This window comes from Montipora foliosa, chromosome 2 (assembly GCF_036669935.1).
Source record: "Montipora foliosa isolate CH-2021 chromosome 2, ASM3666993v2, whole genome shotgun sequence".
NCBI classification, from domain to species: Eukaryota; Metazoa; Cnidaria; class Anthozoa; order Scleractinia; family Acroporidae; genus Montipora; species Montipora foliosa.
In genome coordinates this window covers 7,242,874-7,260,373 of record NC_090870.1, presented here as the reverse complement: position 1 = coordinate 7,260,373, position 17,500 = coordinate 7,242,874, and the positions used below count along the sequence as shown (strand labels likewise).

The 17,500-nt window shown below is 40.0% G+C and overlaps 2 protein-coding genes across 4 annotated transcripts in view; one reads left to right on the top strand and one right to left on the bottom strand.

The window, feature by feature from the left end:
- Positions 1-1,965: 1,965 nt before the first annotated feature.
- On the bottom strand, positions 1,966-8,842 carry LOC137992284 (L-threonine 3-dehydrogenase-like). Of its 2 annotated transcripts, XM_068837534.1 has the most exons (7): positions 8,455-8,842; positions 8,122-8,284; positions 7,170-7,382; positions 6,301-6,433; positions 5,420-5,472; positions 3,393-3,537; positions 1,966-2,467 (listed from the first exon to the last, which is right to left on the bottom strand). In XM_068837534.1, the coding sequence occupies exons 1-7, from the start codon at positions 8,643-8,645 to the stop codon at positions 2,292-2,294; spliced, it is 1,074 nt and encodes a 357-aa protein (XP_068693635.1). In that variant the 5' UTR covers positions 8,646-8,842; the 3' UTR covers positions 1,966-2,291. The 2 variants fall into 2 exon arrangements, with proteins under 2 accessions (XP_068693635.1, XP_068693636.1); XM_068837535.1 differs by lacking the exon at positions 7,170-7,382.
- Positions 8,843-9,312: 470 nt separating this feature from the next.
- The window catches only part of LOC137992282 (uncharacterized), a 10,811-nt gene continuing 2,623 nt past the window's right edge, over positions 9,313-17,500 (top strand). Inside the window, exons 1-5 of one of the 2 annotated variants that reach the window (XM_068837531.1) lie at positions 9,313-11,168; positions 12,239-12,277; positions 12,373-12,472; positions 14,882-15,684; positions 16,954-17,043. In XM_068837531.1, coding sequence (XP_068693632.1) covers positions 11,078-11,168; positions 12,239-12,277; positions 12,373-12,472; positions 14,882-15,684; positions 16,954-17,043 — 1,123 coding nt within the window. In that variant the 5' untranslated portion in view covers positions 9,313-11,077. The other variant, XM_068837532.1, reaches the window with a different exon arrangement.

Sequence of the window (17,500 nt, the reverse complement as noted above, 5' to 3'; positions counted from 1 at the left end):
GCTATATTATCTCACTGTTTATACTCGCTGTATATACGGAAGTTATAAGCTTTTCCTACCGGATGGTCATCTAACAACTATTCACCAAAGTGGAGGTGGCTACTGGTGGATATTTACCGAGCCGCGAAGCGGCGAGGTTAATATTTACCAGAAACCACCTCCACTGAATTTAATAATACGCAATATTGACAACGCAATGTAACGAAGTTTGTAAGATCGCGCGCGCTTTAAATTCAACGGCGATTTCAAAATATGTAACACTGAAGATGACGGATGTACCGTCGAGACATGTCTGGAAAATTAAAGAAAGCTGCTATCTAGACCTTTTGGATCAATTACAGTTGAGAAACTAAATATTTTAAGCAAGAGCTGATACAACGTAGATTTGATTTTAGTGGTGTACTATATTTCGGCTGGCCAAACCAGCCTTCTTCAGGTACAATGAGAGTTTACATTGAGTTTAGATTTCAGTTTATTATTTAGAGTCATTCCCGTTATATATTTTTGCGGTCAGTGTAACCTTTGCAGGGATAAATGAGTTAAAATCATCTTTTTGTGCTATATTATCTCACTGTGTATACTCGCTGTATATACGGAAGTTATAAGCTTTTCCTACCGGATGGTCATCTAACAACTATTAACCTCAGTGGTAAATGTTAACCTCGCCGCTTCGCGGCTCGGTAAATATCCACCAGTAGCCACCTCCACTTCGGTGAATAGTTGTTAGATGACCATCCGGTAGGAAGAGCTTATAACTTCCGTGAAGGATGGCAGGTGCAGGAGAGGACGGAGTTTCGTTTTAGGCACGATAACAGTAGCCTGCCAATTTCACTCTTCCCGAGGCCATGTGCTCAGAGGCTAACAAGACATAAAAATATAAAGCATTCGATTCATCCCTGATCCACATATATTACTAGCTGGTTCACCTCCCTGTCAAGATTGTCTCTGTTTCCGTTTAATATTTCTCCGCCTTAAAATAACGATAACGGAAAAGGTGATGCCTTAGAGGGAACTTTTCCACCACAGAAGGCCGATGAAACCCGCGGGCTGGCCGGCTTTTCAGTCTCAGCGGGTGAAGAATTTAAAAATACGAACTTCAATTAACTTTCACTTCAATTTCGGCAAAAGCAGACGACGTTTTCTAAATTGGACGTAACGGCGCCGTGCGGGGGTGTAAAAGGAACTTGTAACATGCAAACTATGTATGTTTGCATTTTTAAATGCACAATTAGCACAGGAAGTAAGATATGTAAAGCTTTCATATTCCATAATTAGCCAATCTTGTTGCTGTTAATTATATCGCCCACATTATGCATTTATTTGACAAAAGCACTGATTTCGTAGGTTTCGGTGAAATGCGGTCAAACGCATTTCATAGTATTTTGACCAAAGCAATTCACAGCTAACAAGGCAAATATTTTCATTGCTGTTTTCTTTTAAATGTTTTAATCTAGTGACTTTAATGAAGATTCATTTAAGATTGTTAAAAATATTGTCCTATCTACCTTAGTGAGTATAATTACCAGAAGATTTTTAAAAGCATATAAACGATACCCTAGACGAGTAAAATTCTGTAAGAGTAGAGTGAATAGTGCACGCAGAAAGTTCCACGGGATTAAACTGAGAAACCGGTTAGTAAAAATATTAATTTTTCGATTTCAATTTAAGGCCTCTGTTTAATTAATGGATAATTGTGTGGCTAGCCTTACATACGTATGTTTTTTCATCCCTGCCAAGGGACTCGTCAGAGATCTTTCGGCTAACTCGTCAAACATCGCGTGTGAAGTCCCGCTAGCATCAAAATGATGGTGGCAATCTGGCATTACATCACATACGGATTCCCAATTGTATAATCTGCCAATTAACAACTTGAAAAGGTGTAAGGCCAGATTGCCACCATCATTTTGATGCTAGCGGGACTTCAAACGCGCTGTTTGACGAGTTAGCCGAAAGATCTCTGATGAGTCCCTTGGCAGGGACGAAACATACGTATGTAAGGCTAGCCACATAATTATTCATTGTGAAATTCTTACACTTTTTCCAGCTGTAATTAAGTGATGTAAATAAACAACAATAAAAGCTCTCTGACCAAGCGCATTACGTGCAAACAAGGCTATGAACCAATCAGAATTAAATCGATGAAATTACATGAAACGTTCCAGACTGGAGCATTCTGTGACTTCTTTGATTTGGCTGCTTTAACTTGGGCCAAGTTGCTTGCTTACAGTCTTTCATTCCAGAAATGGGATGAAATACGAAGAATCACCAAGATGAAATAGGCCAGTTCAGAGTCAGGGCACAACACAAACTCTGTAAAATTTTTGTTGCTGCGCAAGTTTCAAAGCAGTTTGGAAATCTGCCAATTTGAAGGGTTGACTAAAAAGTTGTTTGTATGGGTATTTGATGTACGTCCTCGATAAAAATGAAACAGCTTTGTCAAGATGTTGGGGACTGTAATTGTGAATTCCTGAAAATAAAATAATGTTAGAATCAATACTAAATATCTATTTCAGAAAGAGATCCCTAAATTCTGAAGATCTTTTGAACCTTATGGTGGTTTCCAGATTGAGAGAGTTAGAAGCAATTGTTCAACGTTTAAAACAAATATCGTGCCACATTTTTGCTAATCAGGCGCAAAAGCCAAACTACTTGTGGTTGGCTAGCACGCATTTTCCAGCGCTTTAATTTCACTCATTTTTTTTTTGACAATATGAGTCCCAGACAGGATTTCCACGACCTCCATAAACCCGGTCGGATGCTCTGGAGTATTTCTCTCTGGTAAGGAGCTCGGCAGCATAACTTTAGATAACTTGACTATTGACTAAATGTAACTATGGGCCCGTGATTTCTTTCATGATTAATTGGCTCATTTAACTGTCCAAGTCAAGTTATGATTGACCAAACAAGTACTAACTTCGATTTTTTTATCAACACTTATTAGATTTGTAAGTACTTTGGGTAAATCTTTAGCTAGTTTTTAATATATATGACATCATTGTAGCAGATGGCATTTCGCTTTTGGCGCTAATAAAGTTACTGATGTCATTTCACTGAAATCAGCTCTGTCGTTTCTACCCCGTTAACCCAATAGCCCTTATGCGTGAGGACGTCTGACTAGCTAGTTTCATCGCCAAACTTGTAAATTTTAGCATGAGCTTAATCCCAAACGAACAAACTTGTAAAGAAAATCTACGAGCGAAAAGTATTGCATGTTCCGATGATGTAATTAATTTTTGTGCAAACAAGACTTGGTGGTAAATTTTGAGCATATGCTGTAATCATGTATAAGGCCTATCGAGACAAAGACAAAGGGTGGCCTTACTAGATCCGCAATGAGTCCGAAACAAATGCTGGCTATTAGCAGGGTGCTAATCACAGTATTCTGATCTCACCTTTGATAGTAATGCACTTTCTGATAATCTGCTCGCCTGTAAGATCCAGCTTTGAATCTGGATGCACCATGCCAATCAAAACATATAATCCCCCAGGTCTAACCAGCGTTATTCCTTCCCTTATGACATCACGGACACCACAAACCTGTAAAACACAAATGGAAAAGTCTGTGGGATTATTCCAAAATGGTATCTGAATGGATACAAAGTTTGGAGACAGATCACCAGGTTCTGTTTCACTGGCAGAGAGGGGCATAAATTTTAAGTTTCCTTCTAGCCAGTCCCTGTTACTTTTCTGTCCCTCTGGGGCATGAGGTTTTCTTTTGCCATAACCAGAGCTCATGGCGTAGAAGTGCACTGTCAACACAGAAGAAGGCAAAATCCATAATATTATTGATAAGGTCTAACTGGACATGCCTGCTAGTTGGGCTTGAATCCTTAACTTGGGGCCTCGCAGTGTCATCTCAGTGGACATGTGTGGTTAAAAGGGAATGGAACAGGAAGTCTGTACTTCCACTTCCACTACTCTTTATCTCCCAACTTTGCAATCTTTGATCCTCTTTTGGCCGAGACCCCACTTAAGTCCAAGATTACTCCTAATTAGATGCATACCCAATTTAGACATGCAAAATGAAGTGTCCCTCTAAGTCTAAGCCTTCGCTACCTGGGCTATTTCCAACAATAAGGTAAGAGTAAAGGTTAGCATTATTTTTAGCTTAGGGTAAATGAAACTCTTTACCTTTACTTGCAGACCAGCATTTGGGAGACACTGTAACATTAATATTTTATAATTTCTGTATTTCTGAGACACAAGTGATGTTGAAGTTGGAGAAAAGAGCAAAGGAGACACTGTGTGACGCTCACTGAAATCCATGCGTATCTAAGTAGGGTCAATCCTGGACATATCTGCCAGACCCTTTGAATTGAAGATATCCCTTCTTTGCTCTATCTCTTGTGTCTTGCATACAATTTTTTATTACACATTTTCCCTGAGAGCCTGCCACCCCCCCCCCCCCGGGGGGGGGGGGTACTCGATGTATCCCTGGTTGGGGAGGTGCGGCACAGCCACTCATACCCTGACCCTGTTTAAGACAAACATCGCTGATTTTCCTACCCATTTTAAGACAGAATTTCGATTTTTGATACCCTGTTTAAGACATTTAACCCAGTTTAAAACAAAAATTGATAAATCGATACCCTGATTAAGACAAAAAATGATAAATTCGATTCCCCCCCACCCCCCCGGGCTGCCACCCTACAGTATTTCCCCCTCACTCTGCCTCTCACTCAAATTGAAACTTTTTGAGCATCACAACACCATAAACTTAATATAATTTGTAAACTACATACACATGGATTTACCCTGGTCCCAGAGGTTTTTTTTGAGCCACAATAGATCCGCAAAGCAGTGAGAAAGAGAAAACCTCTGGTTACCTTGGACTTGAATCTCACTTTCATGCAGAAGCTAGCTGTCAAATGTGTCAAAGTGATAATTACAAAAAGGACCAAATGGCAATCATGCATCCTCTAGGTATGAAAAATCAAACGAACCAATCATACTGATTTGCGTGTTTGTAAAATATCAACCAATCCGAGCCGGAGGGTCAGATCCTGACCCTGACATTTGCATGAAAGTTCCCTTCAAGTTTTCCAGTGTTGAAAAAATTACTGCCTCAACATCAAGAAAAAGATTCTGGTTGCAGATGGTACTCACCCACCAAATTCATTGTGGGTACAGTAAAAAAGTAAAGGTACATGTGTAGTTTTCCACAGACACAATTTCTGAATCACAACTCTACCACCCCTCAGATTTCTTGACAGATTGAATCCACTCATTAATGAACAGCAATCTTGTATCTTACAATAAGGCCAACTTAACTAATCAATGATCTAGTCCCCAAACCTAGTGTCATTGTGACAGCTTGGTGGCTGTCAATTGATTGCATTCTGTAAAAGCAGTGTTTGTATTGCCGAGAAAACAAAGTAACTAATCACCTTGAAAGCAGGAAATGGACATTATTATCTACCTCTATTACCACATCCACAGAACTGTCTTCTGGGCCTTCTGAAGTTCTCTGGCCTAAAAAAAAATGGAGCTAAAGATTGAAACTAAAACCTTAAAATTTTCAGCTAATAGCAGATAAAACGTAAATATTTATGTGCACAATATTATTTTCTGGCCATTTTCCAAAATGTTCACAACTGCCTCATGGAAGCAAGGAGCTAATTTGTAAATTAATATCTTTGTCAACAATCACAGCTTTACAAGAGATGGTGGCCTTAATCTTAACCCTTCTAGCAGCCTGATGATCAGTAGTGGAGAGTCAGTCCAGGCAAAACAAAAAAACAATTTCTGAACATTTACATTCATTTGGGGATTGAGATGATCAAAGGTTGATGGCTCTGCCTCAAAAAACCGCTTGCTCAGTCAGAAACCAGAAGTGGAGGAATCAACTAATTTTAGATATTACTGCAGAATTAGCCATCTAATGGAAAGTAGGCCCATGATCCATGATGTGAAGAGGGGCACAGCCAAAGGGATGCAATCAGGCCACAAGTAAAAGGTGCCATACAGCATAATTACTGTTACAATGAACTAAGTTTTAATGGGCTCACATTAGATATTTTAGGAGTTGTGCAGTAATTTTTTTGAGTCCTGGAAAGGCAAGGGAAAATATATCAGCAATGATCAAAATTGTCAGGAACTAGGAGAAATCAAACCATGGCCACTGAATATTATTCCACAACAAATTTAACTCTCCCGAAAAAAGAAGGCTTGACGATGACAACAACAACAGGAAATACTACAGCTTTCTAGGTATTACTCTCTCATATTTTCAAACAATGCTATGCAATTGTGGATTAAATACATCATATGTCATCTCATTTTGACACTATGTAGACATACCTGCTTGGAGAGGAATACCTCCAAATTTCTGAACCATATCTAGTCTATCCACATTAACATCAGAGCAGAAAACCTTGTTGAAGCCAGCCTCACGCAGTAGCACACAACCATAAATTCCTAGCAGACCACAACCCTAAAGATTCAATAAACAGATAACTAAATTGACAAATTTGCTTTAATTTGAGGAATAAAATACAGAAATACTCTAGGGTCATATGCTCTAACATTGCCTGTAAGAATAATTTTTATGAATCAGATTAGCATTCATAATCAGTTGCAAGTAACAAGAAGAATCAACTAATTAAACTCTAATGTCTGGCGTATAACAATGTTTGTTTATTAATATTAATTTAATATTAAAATTAAGTTTCAGGCTGGAGTAATGTACAGAAGGTGTAAAATCATGTCTTTATTTTCCTGTCACCCAGTAGAAAATGTGAAAGTGCAGCTGCTTGCTAAAATTTTCTTCTATTCTTTTTCTCCTAGTTTTCATCATTCCTTTGCCTTGTTCTTCACAAGGTTGTAAATTTCCAATCCAAATTTAGCGATGACTGACGTCTGGAAATATTTTCAGGAATCCACAAAATGAGATGAAACAGTGTCCCCTTCCCAGTCTGCTCAATGAACTTACATCCGTCTCAATATACAGGTGATACCTCAATCAATGTCACAAATTGTTTCCAAAACTCTGCTCCTCAAGTGAACAAGAACATAAAATACTACTGCCAACTTTGTTTTGGTAATATTATAAATTGGGTCCCACGTTTTCATTTTCAACTTATATGACTATTTGTGATGTTTTTACTATTGAATTGATTGGTATCCTGTGTCATACATTTCTGGACATAATTTAGTGGACCTCGAATTACCTGGATAAAAGCACTTGTCTCACGATTACTGCCTCTGCCATTTAGCCCTGACACTGCACTTATCATTGTTGCCAGTGCACAATTGATTGGAGAAGCTATTCTGTCTTGCAAATGGTCAGGAACTTTTACGACGTGTGTTCCACTGTGGATAATGATGTGTGATGCATAACACCCATTCAACTCAGAATTCTTCATTATTGCAGCATGGCCATACTGTATGCGGTTAATAGAAAATAAAACAGCAGAAACTTTAATTTTAACACTCCTTCCTCTTCTCCCACTTCTTTTGTTAAATTTAGCGGTTAGCTCATTTGACCTCGGGGTCAACTCTGCCTAGCCTGTTGTAAGTTACAAACTTGCTAATACCCTGAAAAAGCATGTCCTATAAAATTAATATTTTGTCTCCTGCCTCAAACATCAACCTGAATTTAATTTTGAACTAAAATATATATCTGTACCACTGAAACGTTACTCCATCGGCACAACAACGAGCAGGTACAAAACACAGGTCACAGGTCTTCGACCAAATGAACACAGAAACAACCCTAATCGTTATACCAATGCTAACATTAGGCTTATAGAGTGGTTTTCAATTGAGTGTCGAAAGTAATTAGATAATTACTTTGGTTTTGCATTACTTCACTCAGTGATTGGTTCAAATGTCTCGCGCCACTTTTTCAACCAATCAGAAGTGAAACCAAAACCAATCGTAGCTCGCGCGTGCACATTTTCCCGCGCTTTGTGTCGGCCACGTGTAATTACTTCTTGGTTTGATTGGTTTACTGGATTGTCTCCGTCCTTTTTGATTAGCCAAAGTAATTACTTTGGTTTTGGTTTTACGACACTTATTTGAAAACCGCTCTAAAACTTTAATAAATGTTTAGGATTCTTTCTGTATTGGTAAAACAATGACCTGTGACCTGTGTTTTGTACCTGCAGCACCACGACTCACCTTGAACAAAGACAAGCATTTCTGCTGAAGTCCATCTTTACAGCGCTCGCATTTGCCACAACAGTTGACGACATGAAATGTCAATCTATCACCTTTTTTAAGTCCACTATCTGCAGGGCGTTTGTGTTCAATCAATTCTATGACACCTTCATGTCCAAGAATGCTAAGGTGTAATAAAGAATTGGAAGTTTAAGTATTGTTACAAACTGGCATCACTATCATCCCGCGGTTAAAGAGACCGGAAGTTAATTTTGAGCGGTTGGGGCAGGTGCCATTTCCGGTTACCGTTGTTCGAAGCGAGGAAATTTCAGCGTCCACTTACATTCAACTTACCTAGGGACTGCTTCTTTTCTCCTTCCGCTTATGGTGTGCAGATCTGATCCACATATAGTAGCCATTCGGATCTTTCCCAGGATTTCCCCAGATTTTAGTTCTGGGATAGGAACTTCCTCTTGGATCAAGAAGGGATCAACATGGCTCCCAAGAAAAACAACTCTACGGGCTCTGTTGCTACCTCCGAACATGTTCTTCACTACAGGTATGACAATGAAAAAAATCTCCTGAAAAAAATCCTAACAACGTAACGTGAGCAATCCCGGAGCAATCTTGTCCATTTTGTGGATAGAAGGAAGGCCTGGAAACGAAGTTGTTCTGCGTGTAGCCTGGAGTCTAGTCATCTTAAAAAATGGTGGCCATGATCAACCACACAGTTTTTGTTGATTTTATGTATAAAATCCTTCCTTTTTCGTGATGATAAGGAAGATTCAAAACCTAATTCTTAAACACAAACTAAAGCCGAATGCATCAGATGTGTTGACACGACATTTAAGACAAAGAGGACTGCCGGAGTGGACTTCATATTTTGTGTCATACAAAGATGTTATAAACGACAACTTTGGGATGTCACATTTTAATTGGCGAGTGGATGGCCAAAACTACCATATTCTAAGAACTGGATGCTTTCCTTTCATCAAATACCATTGCTCTAAAAGATCGTGGCAAGATCTGAGGCAAGAGAACACAGTTTTCACCCTGCTCAAAATATTGAACCTGGGTATTCCTACCCTGGCATATGGCTTGGCTGCCAGTTTTCTAATCAAACACGAAGAAACGGTCAAAACTAGTCGTGGAGACGTGAAGATATATTTTATAATGGTAGAGGAGAAGGGTGCTATGTTTTGAAAAGAAACAGTAGGCTTCGAAGAATTTTTTGTGATAACAGTGAGTATAAATTATCCATGAGTCACAAAAACAAACTATGTCATTTAAAAGCTGGCTGCAAAAAGACGCAACATTGACCAACAAATCTTGTGTGCCACATGCTGCGTCTGTTTATGCACCCTCTTGTGTGTTGCTGGGAGTTTAAAAAAACTCATTAATAATTCTTGGTTCTAACAGCCTATCAAAACACCAATAAAACATCACGTTAGTATTCTTTATGTAAAGAATACTAATTAGGCATAGCTTGTTTTTCTGATATGCTAATATTCTCCTTTCACAATAATTTGAACCATTGTTCTGAGTCCAGAACTTTTTGTGGAATGTTTTTGAAGTTGTTTAAAAAACTCGCAGCACACACTTTATCGGGTCTAAAAACACTTGGCTGGGCCTAGTGTTTTTAAACCCCAATAAAACACTGCTGCTCGTTTTCGTATTCTGCTGCTGAATTTTCCAAATTGAATCAAGAACTCGCAAATTATACCACTTTTCCTCTTGTATCAGGGATGCGCAATTCTCTAATATTGGATTCATTTGCACAACTCTCAGAACAATGTTATGGTCATGCATTTGCATAACACATGTTTTTCCACATAGTGATTTAACATTTACTTTGCATCATACTGGGTGTCTTTTAAAAGTTACTGCAAGTGACAGCATTTGCGTTAGCTTGTTAATTTCAATTTACAGTGTCCCCGATTAGTGCTCTACGGCGCTAGAAGATTCAACACTTAAATTCCTTTCCTTTCCTTTTTGGGAGGCAAGTGCCCGAGTACCCGGAGAAAAAACCTCTCGGTGCAGAGTAGGGAACCAATAAACTCAACCCACATATGACGCCGAGTCTGGGAATCGCACCCGGGCCACATTGGTGGGAGGCGAATGCTCTCACCACTGTGCCATCGCTGCACCCCACCAATGTATCTCGGGTTTGAGTCACACATGGGTTGAGTTTATTGGTTTTCTACTCTGTTCCAAGAGGATTTTCTTTGGGTACTCTGGTTTTCCGCTCTCTTCGCAAACCTAACCAATGATTTGATAAGAGTCGATTGATTTCTGTCCAGTGTCCCCAATAATATTAATGCCTCAGCGCTAAAATACATTGCCACTTAAATAAAGTTCATTATTATTGAGGAGGCACTAAAGGTATTTTTAAATTGAGTGAATGCATGCGAGCCACTCATGTTCAAGTGGGGTTCTTTAGCAAATCCAGAAATTTCAATACCATGCAAAATTGCAAGAACCACAGTCCGTGACAAAATCTCGTTGGAACAGTACATGAATACACAGATCTGAAGCTTTTACGGCTCACTCTTCCCTGTCACAATGTTGTTTGCACGCAAGTTTCTGAACCCATTCAGTAAAACAACATTGTGGGAGGGCAAGGTATTGCAAAGTGTTTCAACAATTTTGTCCGAGGCTGCAGTATAAAATGGAAAAAAGTTGGTGATTAATTTATCTCAAAAGTTTGCACGGTGACCTGCATTGAATTTTTCTTTTTCTTTTGCATCGAGCATTTAAGTTTAATTAACGTTAATTTTGACAAATTATAAAATGAAATAGATTTTTCTGTTATTTAGTTAAATTTGCAAAGGAAGTGAACATATTGCAAGGTGTCGAAAAGGGTTGTAAAAAATTTGACTTTTTTGTTGTATCAAATAATGAGACCGAGCAAGGAGATTTTGGAGGCGGTGACAGCTTTTATAAACCCTTTTTAACAATTTTTACAGCATTGTCTGGCATGATGAAGAGAAGTAAGGGCAGTTATTCCAGGATGCCTGGCTTCATTTGTCTTCTTGTAGCAGTATCATTTCACAAGGAAGCGAACAAAGGTGGCCATAACTGAAAGTGAACAGCTACTTTTATAAATAATTTGTTTTCTTAAACCTACTTATTTTTAGGTTTATATTTTCGCCTCATTTCAAAACTTAATTTTTGTTAACATCATTGGAGACTATATATATCGATTAGCCAAGTTTACGAGAAGCCGTTCTCAATAAAGATAGAAAAAACAGTAACCCTCAAAATTAAGAGAGAGTTCATTCCAGCACTCGGCAAAGTCCCTTTTTGACATTTGGCGGTTTCTGCTTAGGTGGTCTCATACACCAAAAGCCTTTTTAGAGACATCATCGCCAAGCCGGTCACTTCTGCTGGAGAGAACAGGACAGCCACAACACCGGGGACTTCATCCCCTACTCTTCTGGAATAGTGTGTGGGTTCTTTAACGTCCCATAGGGAACTTATTAACATGAAGATATTTGTGAGCCGGGGCCAACAGTTTGTAGTCCTTATCCGAGAAGACTTGAAAGTCTCACATCTTTGTACAGTTTTTTTTAAAGATCCTGAGTGTTGATCCGGCCGTAGTTCGAGCCCGCGACTTCCCGCATGACCAACTGAGCCACCGGTGCGCGGTTCATCATCGTCATTTATTTGCCTTTATGCGTATAACAAATTTTAAAAAAAGCATACAGCAGGTTGTTAGGCGAGGAGACCTCAGAAAACCACCAGGCTTATAGGACAACACCTTATAGGCTTATAGCTTATAGGCTTATAGGACAACACCGTTTATCCGGATTCATGAATTGTCAGGTAGTCTGGTATCTAAGTCTTGGCTTTGGAGTCTGAAATTAGTTATTGATCTTTCATTCAAAATTACTTCCGGGTTGAATCTTTCGCGCGCGTTGCGATTGAACTGCGCAAACGAGAAAGGCCTGGCCGTGACTATACAGACGATTGTGACGTAATCAATTGATTAATTTCCTGTCAGTTCCCGCGAAAAATAAAAGACTTGAGTTGATGACATGGATCCCGAAGAAATTAAAGTTGTTGGTGAGAAATCAATCACGTTTCTATAGTTTTTCGTTTTAAAGACGGTTAACAACACCTTTTTTTTTAATTCTAGTCTACGCGGCTCGAAATCTGCAACCGAAGAAAGGAGAAGGTACGAAATTTCTCGACCTCGTAATTAACACCAGTTGTTGCTGTTCTCTTGATTTCGATTTTGTCAGCACATCTTTGGGTGCATAACTTTTTCAGGTGTTTGCAATGCTTCCGTTATTTTTGGTGTTGGCAAGGATAAATACCGAACTGAGTTCGTACACGATAACGATCCAAAGTGGAATGAAGAAACTACAATGTGAGTTAATGGTATCCCTTAGCTTAGATTTCCGTAAAAAAAACACATTCTCAATGAACGAAGAAATCGTATAAAACGCTGCAGGGTTTTAAAGCTCTAAGCCGATTTATGGTGGTGTTTGTACGTGATTTCCAAATTGCCTCATCACTGCTTGTATAAAATGTTTAATTGAAAGCTTTTCCACTGTAAATAAAGTTCTCTATTGACGTCAACTTTCCCCAATTAAACAAAAGTTTTCCGTACAAAGTTTGATTTAAAGAAATGTCATGCTAGTTTATTAAAGTTTGTAAACAAATATTGTTGAATAAGGATTTGTCAAAATGTCAGCAATTTAAGTTTGAACTCCTAATGGCCTATATTATTTATGCGATATGTGTGCAGTTTCTGTTAGCCCGCAGTCGGAAATGGAGTAACTTCTTATTTCCATATTTCATTTATCTGCGACCCAAACTTGAACATCTGCCGTGCGGCATAAGAAATGTCAAACCATGGTTTTTGTAGTTCATTGCCAATGTTATTCCTTAGTTAACCTATAGACTGTTTGATTTTAATTTGTTTTGAAGCTGTGTGCATTTTAGGATATGATATCTGCAAAAGTTGTTGCAATGGTCATCAAAATTTCTATTATAATTTATTATTTGTGTAACTGACGCTATTGCTCGTCACAACTCGATAACGTTGCTAGTAGCACGTCTTTACATAAGTCGTAGGAAGTTCGCCATTTCCGGGGTCGAAACTGACTGATTCTCATTCACATGACAGATAGAGGTCATGTCAATTTGACTGTCGAATAAACGGAAATATGAGTGAGCATGAACGAAAGGAAAGCCAACATCCTCTACTGGCTTATTACAAACTGGCAAAGGCAACTGAATCAACCACCAGTTATACGTGAAAAAGATTTGTAAACCAACGTTTCGAGCGTGAGCGCGCCATTTGTCAGCGTGGATTCACGCTGTTGGCTTGATTGCAAAAAATTACGTCCATAACTGCGAGGATCATAGCTTCACTTGACTTCATATGATCCGCAGTTCAATACATGATTCATTTCATATATCATTTCGTTCATTGGTTCATTCATGTCGGAGACATTTGAACCCACAAATGGCGAGCTTCCAACATTAGTGGCTTCGTAGCTCAGTTGGTTAAGAGCGTCGCACCGGCATCGCGAGGTCACGAGTTCAAACCCCGTTGAAGTCCTGAAAATTTCAGGCTTCTCTTCGGAGTTTCTAAAAATTGCGTTCATAACTGTGACGATCATAGCTACACTTGATTCTAGTTTCTGGGGGCGGATCTCCTTTATGTGTGCATAGGTCTTAGCTCTTCTTTTTAGTGTTTTTGTGTCTCTTTTCTCAGCTCACTAATACAAAAGCCTCCCCACCATTGTCATGTAAGATCTTAATTTCCCCCATTCACTTGCATTAATTTAAAGCTCAGCAGAGACTGGATTGCAGCACCTTTTCCACGAAACCTCTTATAATACCAACTCTATTCATTTAATTCAATGAAAGGGAAGGATACCAGAGCCGGTTATCCCTATCGAGGGTATTCGCCCGCAGCCTGATGTAATTGACTAAGAGTCGATTTTGATGAGGGAGGAAAACCGGAGTACCTGGAGAAAAACACTGGGAGTCAAATTGAGATCGCCTGAAACTTTAGCCCACATACGACCTGTGGCCAGAGTTGAACCCGGGTCACAGAGGTGGGAGTCGCGGTTGATAACTGCTAAACCATCCTCGCTCCCTTGAAGGGAACAGTAAGTGGGAACTCCGGGAAGGTTCTCGCTCTCTTTGTTCGTTTGCTCCTTACGTCCGAATTCTTCCTTTTCTCCTCGTACGCCTCCAGTTGCCCTTGTGCGCAAGTCCAAAGAATTCGACGAAACGTCAGCTCAAAATATAATTTTGCACCATCGTCCTTCGCGATTTTTCGATCTCGTTCACGTCGTGCAATATATGCGCTAAAATACGCTTTGCACGTGCGGCACGATTATTTTTTTCTCTGGTAACCAATGATATTATGAGGCATTTTAAGGCAACGACAACGTCACAAAGCAAGAATAAGATTGATCAAAAAGGGAAAATAACCGTGTTGCACGTGCAGCACGAATTTCAGTGCATTTCCTTGCCCTGTTCCTCAAAACAACAACCTAGAGGCAACAAATTTCAGGTTTTCGAGGCAACGTGAATATACAACAATGGCCCGCTCATTTTCTAGGTTAACTTTTCAACCGTTCCTACATGTACCCAGTTACAGGATAGCTCGCCTGTATTGTGCAATGTGAACAAGTTGGGATAATGGCGAGATAATTACGATAGCGTTAAGTTATATTTTGGAGGAACGTATTCGTCGATGTTACCGTTGTCATGCTTAATGAAAATCCTCTATTGTCTTTCCTTCTTGTCTTTCCAGTACAGTTACCAAGCCAGCACCTCTGATCTTCACAGTGACTGACCGCGATGATTCTCTTGGCACAGTCACTTTACCCCTGGCGCAGATTCCATCTGTCGCACATCGTAGGCGATGGATGCCGCTAACAACGAAAAACGCTCAAGCGAATGGAGATCTGTGTATAGACTGCTGGGTTCTCTCCTTCAAGAAAGCAATCTCTACGAGCGAAGGGGTAAAATGGAACAATTTGCTATCCTTTGGACTCAAAAGTGTTTCAAAAGAACGTTCAAAGAGAAGAGCTTCAATTGAGGCTGCCTCTATTTCTTTGAAAGGCTCGCGATCAATAGAAAATCTGTACACCGCCTCTAATTTAACACCATCTTTACAAGAAGAGAGTAGCGGAAATCTGAAAGCGGTAGCCGGGGGTTCGACCTCCACATTATCTCCCCCAGCTTCTCCGTCTACAAGCTCTACAAAGTTAAAGCCATTTCCACTTTTTAAGCCGCGCCTTGCTCCCACTCTTGGCCAGGTGTTGTCCTCGAGCAGCAACCCCGAGATTACGGGGATTTCTCCTAAATCCGGGCCCTCCTCCGGGGGAACAAGAATCACCATTCGTGGATGTAATCTAGGCAAATCAAAAGAGGATGTCACCTCTATAGGAGTCAGTGGATGCGATCTCCTGCCAACACTTGAATATCACAGTCCGGCCAAGTTGGTCGTTTGTACAAAGCCTTGGATTGGATCTGGCCCCATTGTATTGGAGACAAAATCTGGCGGACGAGGAATATCTACCCTTATTTTTACGTTTCAGGACAGACCATTAGGTAGGAAAAAAAATTATTATTTGTCCATGGTTACCGGTAGTATTTTTTTAAACAAGGAATTAAGAAACAACGACGCTTACGACAAGGCTTTTACACAAGAATATTGGGTTAAAGAGGAAAAATGACGGTGCTTCACATGCGGCACGCCTGGCTATTGGTACAAGGCTGTTATGATATTGCGTGGTCGGTAGGTTGGTTTCGCAGTCGGAGGGGGAGGGGGAGGGGGAGGGGGGAGGAGTGCGCGTCGGTTTTGCTTTTCATAGCGGAGTGAATATTGGTCTTGCCTTGGATGGCAAACTTTTAACTCCAGTGATCTACTTGCCGATCTCTTTGAAAGGTTCTCCATTGTTATAAAAAAGAAAAAGGAATTTAAAATTTCCTTGAAGCAAAATATAACAGTAAAACTCACCAGGCTACTTAAATGATTCAAAACTGTGGGATATTATTCCCGTCTCAGAACCACCTAGTTTACGAATGAGCTTTTAAAAAACCCGTCGATACTGCGTAAAGCGGCTCAGCGTCCTGTTGTAATGCAGGACATTTCGAAAAATCCTCAACGATTACCTATTAACACCTATTGACTACCTCAGTTACTCTCCCGGCGGGAGACGCGGTGGCCTCGTGGTTAGTGTGCTCGACTCCGGATCAAGTGGTCCGGGTTCGGGTCATGGCTGGGGACATTGTGTTGTGTTTTTGGGCAAGACACTTTACTCTCACGGTGCCTCTCTCCACCCAGGTGTATAAATAAGTACCGGCGAAATGCTGCGGGTAACCCTGCGATGGACTGGCATCCCATCCAGGGGGGAGTAAAAAATACTCCTAGTCGCTTCATGCCACAGGAACCGTGATAAGCTCCGGCTCTGATGGGCCACTTGGCTCGTAAACAGACTTTACCTTTAACTCTCCCGGCCTCAGATGTTCGAAGGGTGGATAGCGCTATCCATTGGATAACTCAAGTGATTTTGCTAGTGTTTATCCGCTGGATAGTGATTTATCCGGTGGATAGCGTTATCCACTTTTGAACAACCGAGTCCTGAAAAATAAAATAAGAAAAAGTCTTCAGGTTATTTAGATCCAATCCGTGCTAGTGTATTATTCACGTTTAAACACCACCAATTTGAAAATTAGGTCTAGAATTTCAGGAAATTCTCGAAAAAACGAAGACGCTTTTTGTTAATATTTCATCCCTCTCTTGTCAACAAAAATTTATGCCGTCAGGTCTGTTGCAATATCCGATCGTTAATGTGAACCTCATTTAATTTTTGACAGATAAAGCAATAGCTATCTTGGATAAGAAAGGCAAAGTCTCCCGAGGTGAATTGTTGTCAGAAATAACGATGCTAAAAGAAGAAATTGTCGGTGAGTGCGAATGTTTTCGCTTTAGTTCTGTTGAGCTGTTGTCAGAAATCGGTTACACAATGTGAATGTGGTTGATTAATTCAGCGGTTTTTAGCTGAGCGCAACATAGACAAATCATTGACTAAAAAACAAGGAGAATACGAATACTTTGCCCAATCACATCAGAGGCAGACAGTCAGATCAGCCAATCACAAAGCAAATAAAATACAACAAGCGCGGGAAAACGCCTATGTTGCGTTTGCACCTCATTGGCCGAAAACGTGGCGCAAGATTTAAACACTGAGCCAATCACCAAGCGTAACAGTGCAAAAGCGAAACAATCGAGGATTTAGGTCCTGGCTAAACGAGGTAACAATGTTGCCCGTAATGTTTTCGTGGTGGCTCAACGCACAAGCAACAAAAAGTAAACAAAACCTCATTTGTTCCTTGACCAGACATTTTTTTTCCTCCAGAACAG

Excerpts from the sequence above, each read along its gene's own strand:
- LOC137992284 (XM_068837534.1), bottom strand. The coding sequence starts at position 8,645 with ATGTTCGGAGGTAGCAACAGAGCCCGTAGAGTTGTTTTTCTTGGGAGC. Across the intron at positions 8,285-8,454 it reads AGAAAAGAAGCAGTCCCTAG|CATTCTTGGACATGAAGGTG; the intron begins GTAAGTTGAATG and ends ATTACACCTTAG. Across the intron at positions 5,473-6,300 it reads AGGTATTCCTCTCCAAGCAG|GCCAGAGAACTTCAGAAGGC; the intron begins GTATGTCTACAT and ends ATTTTTTTTTAG.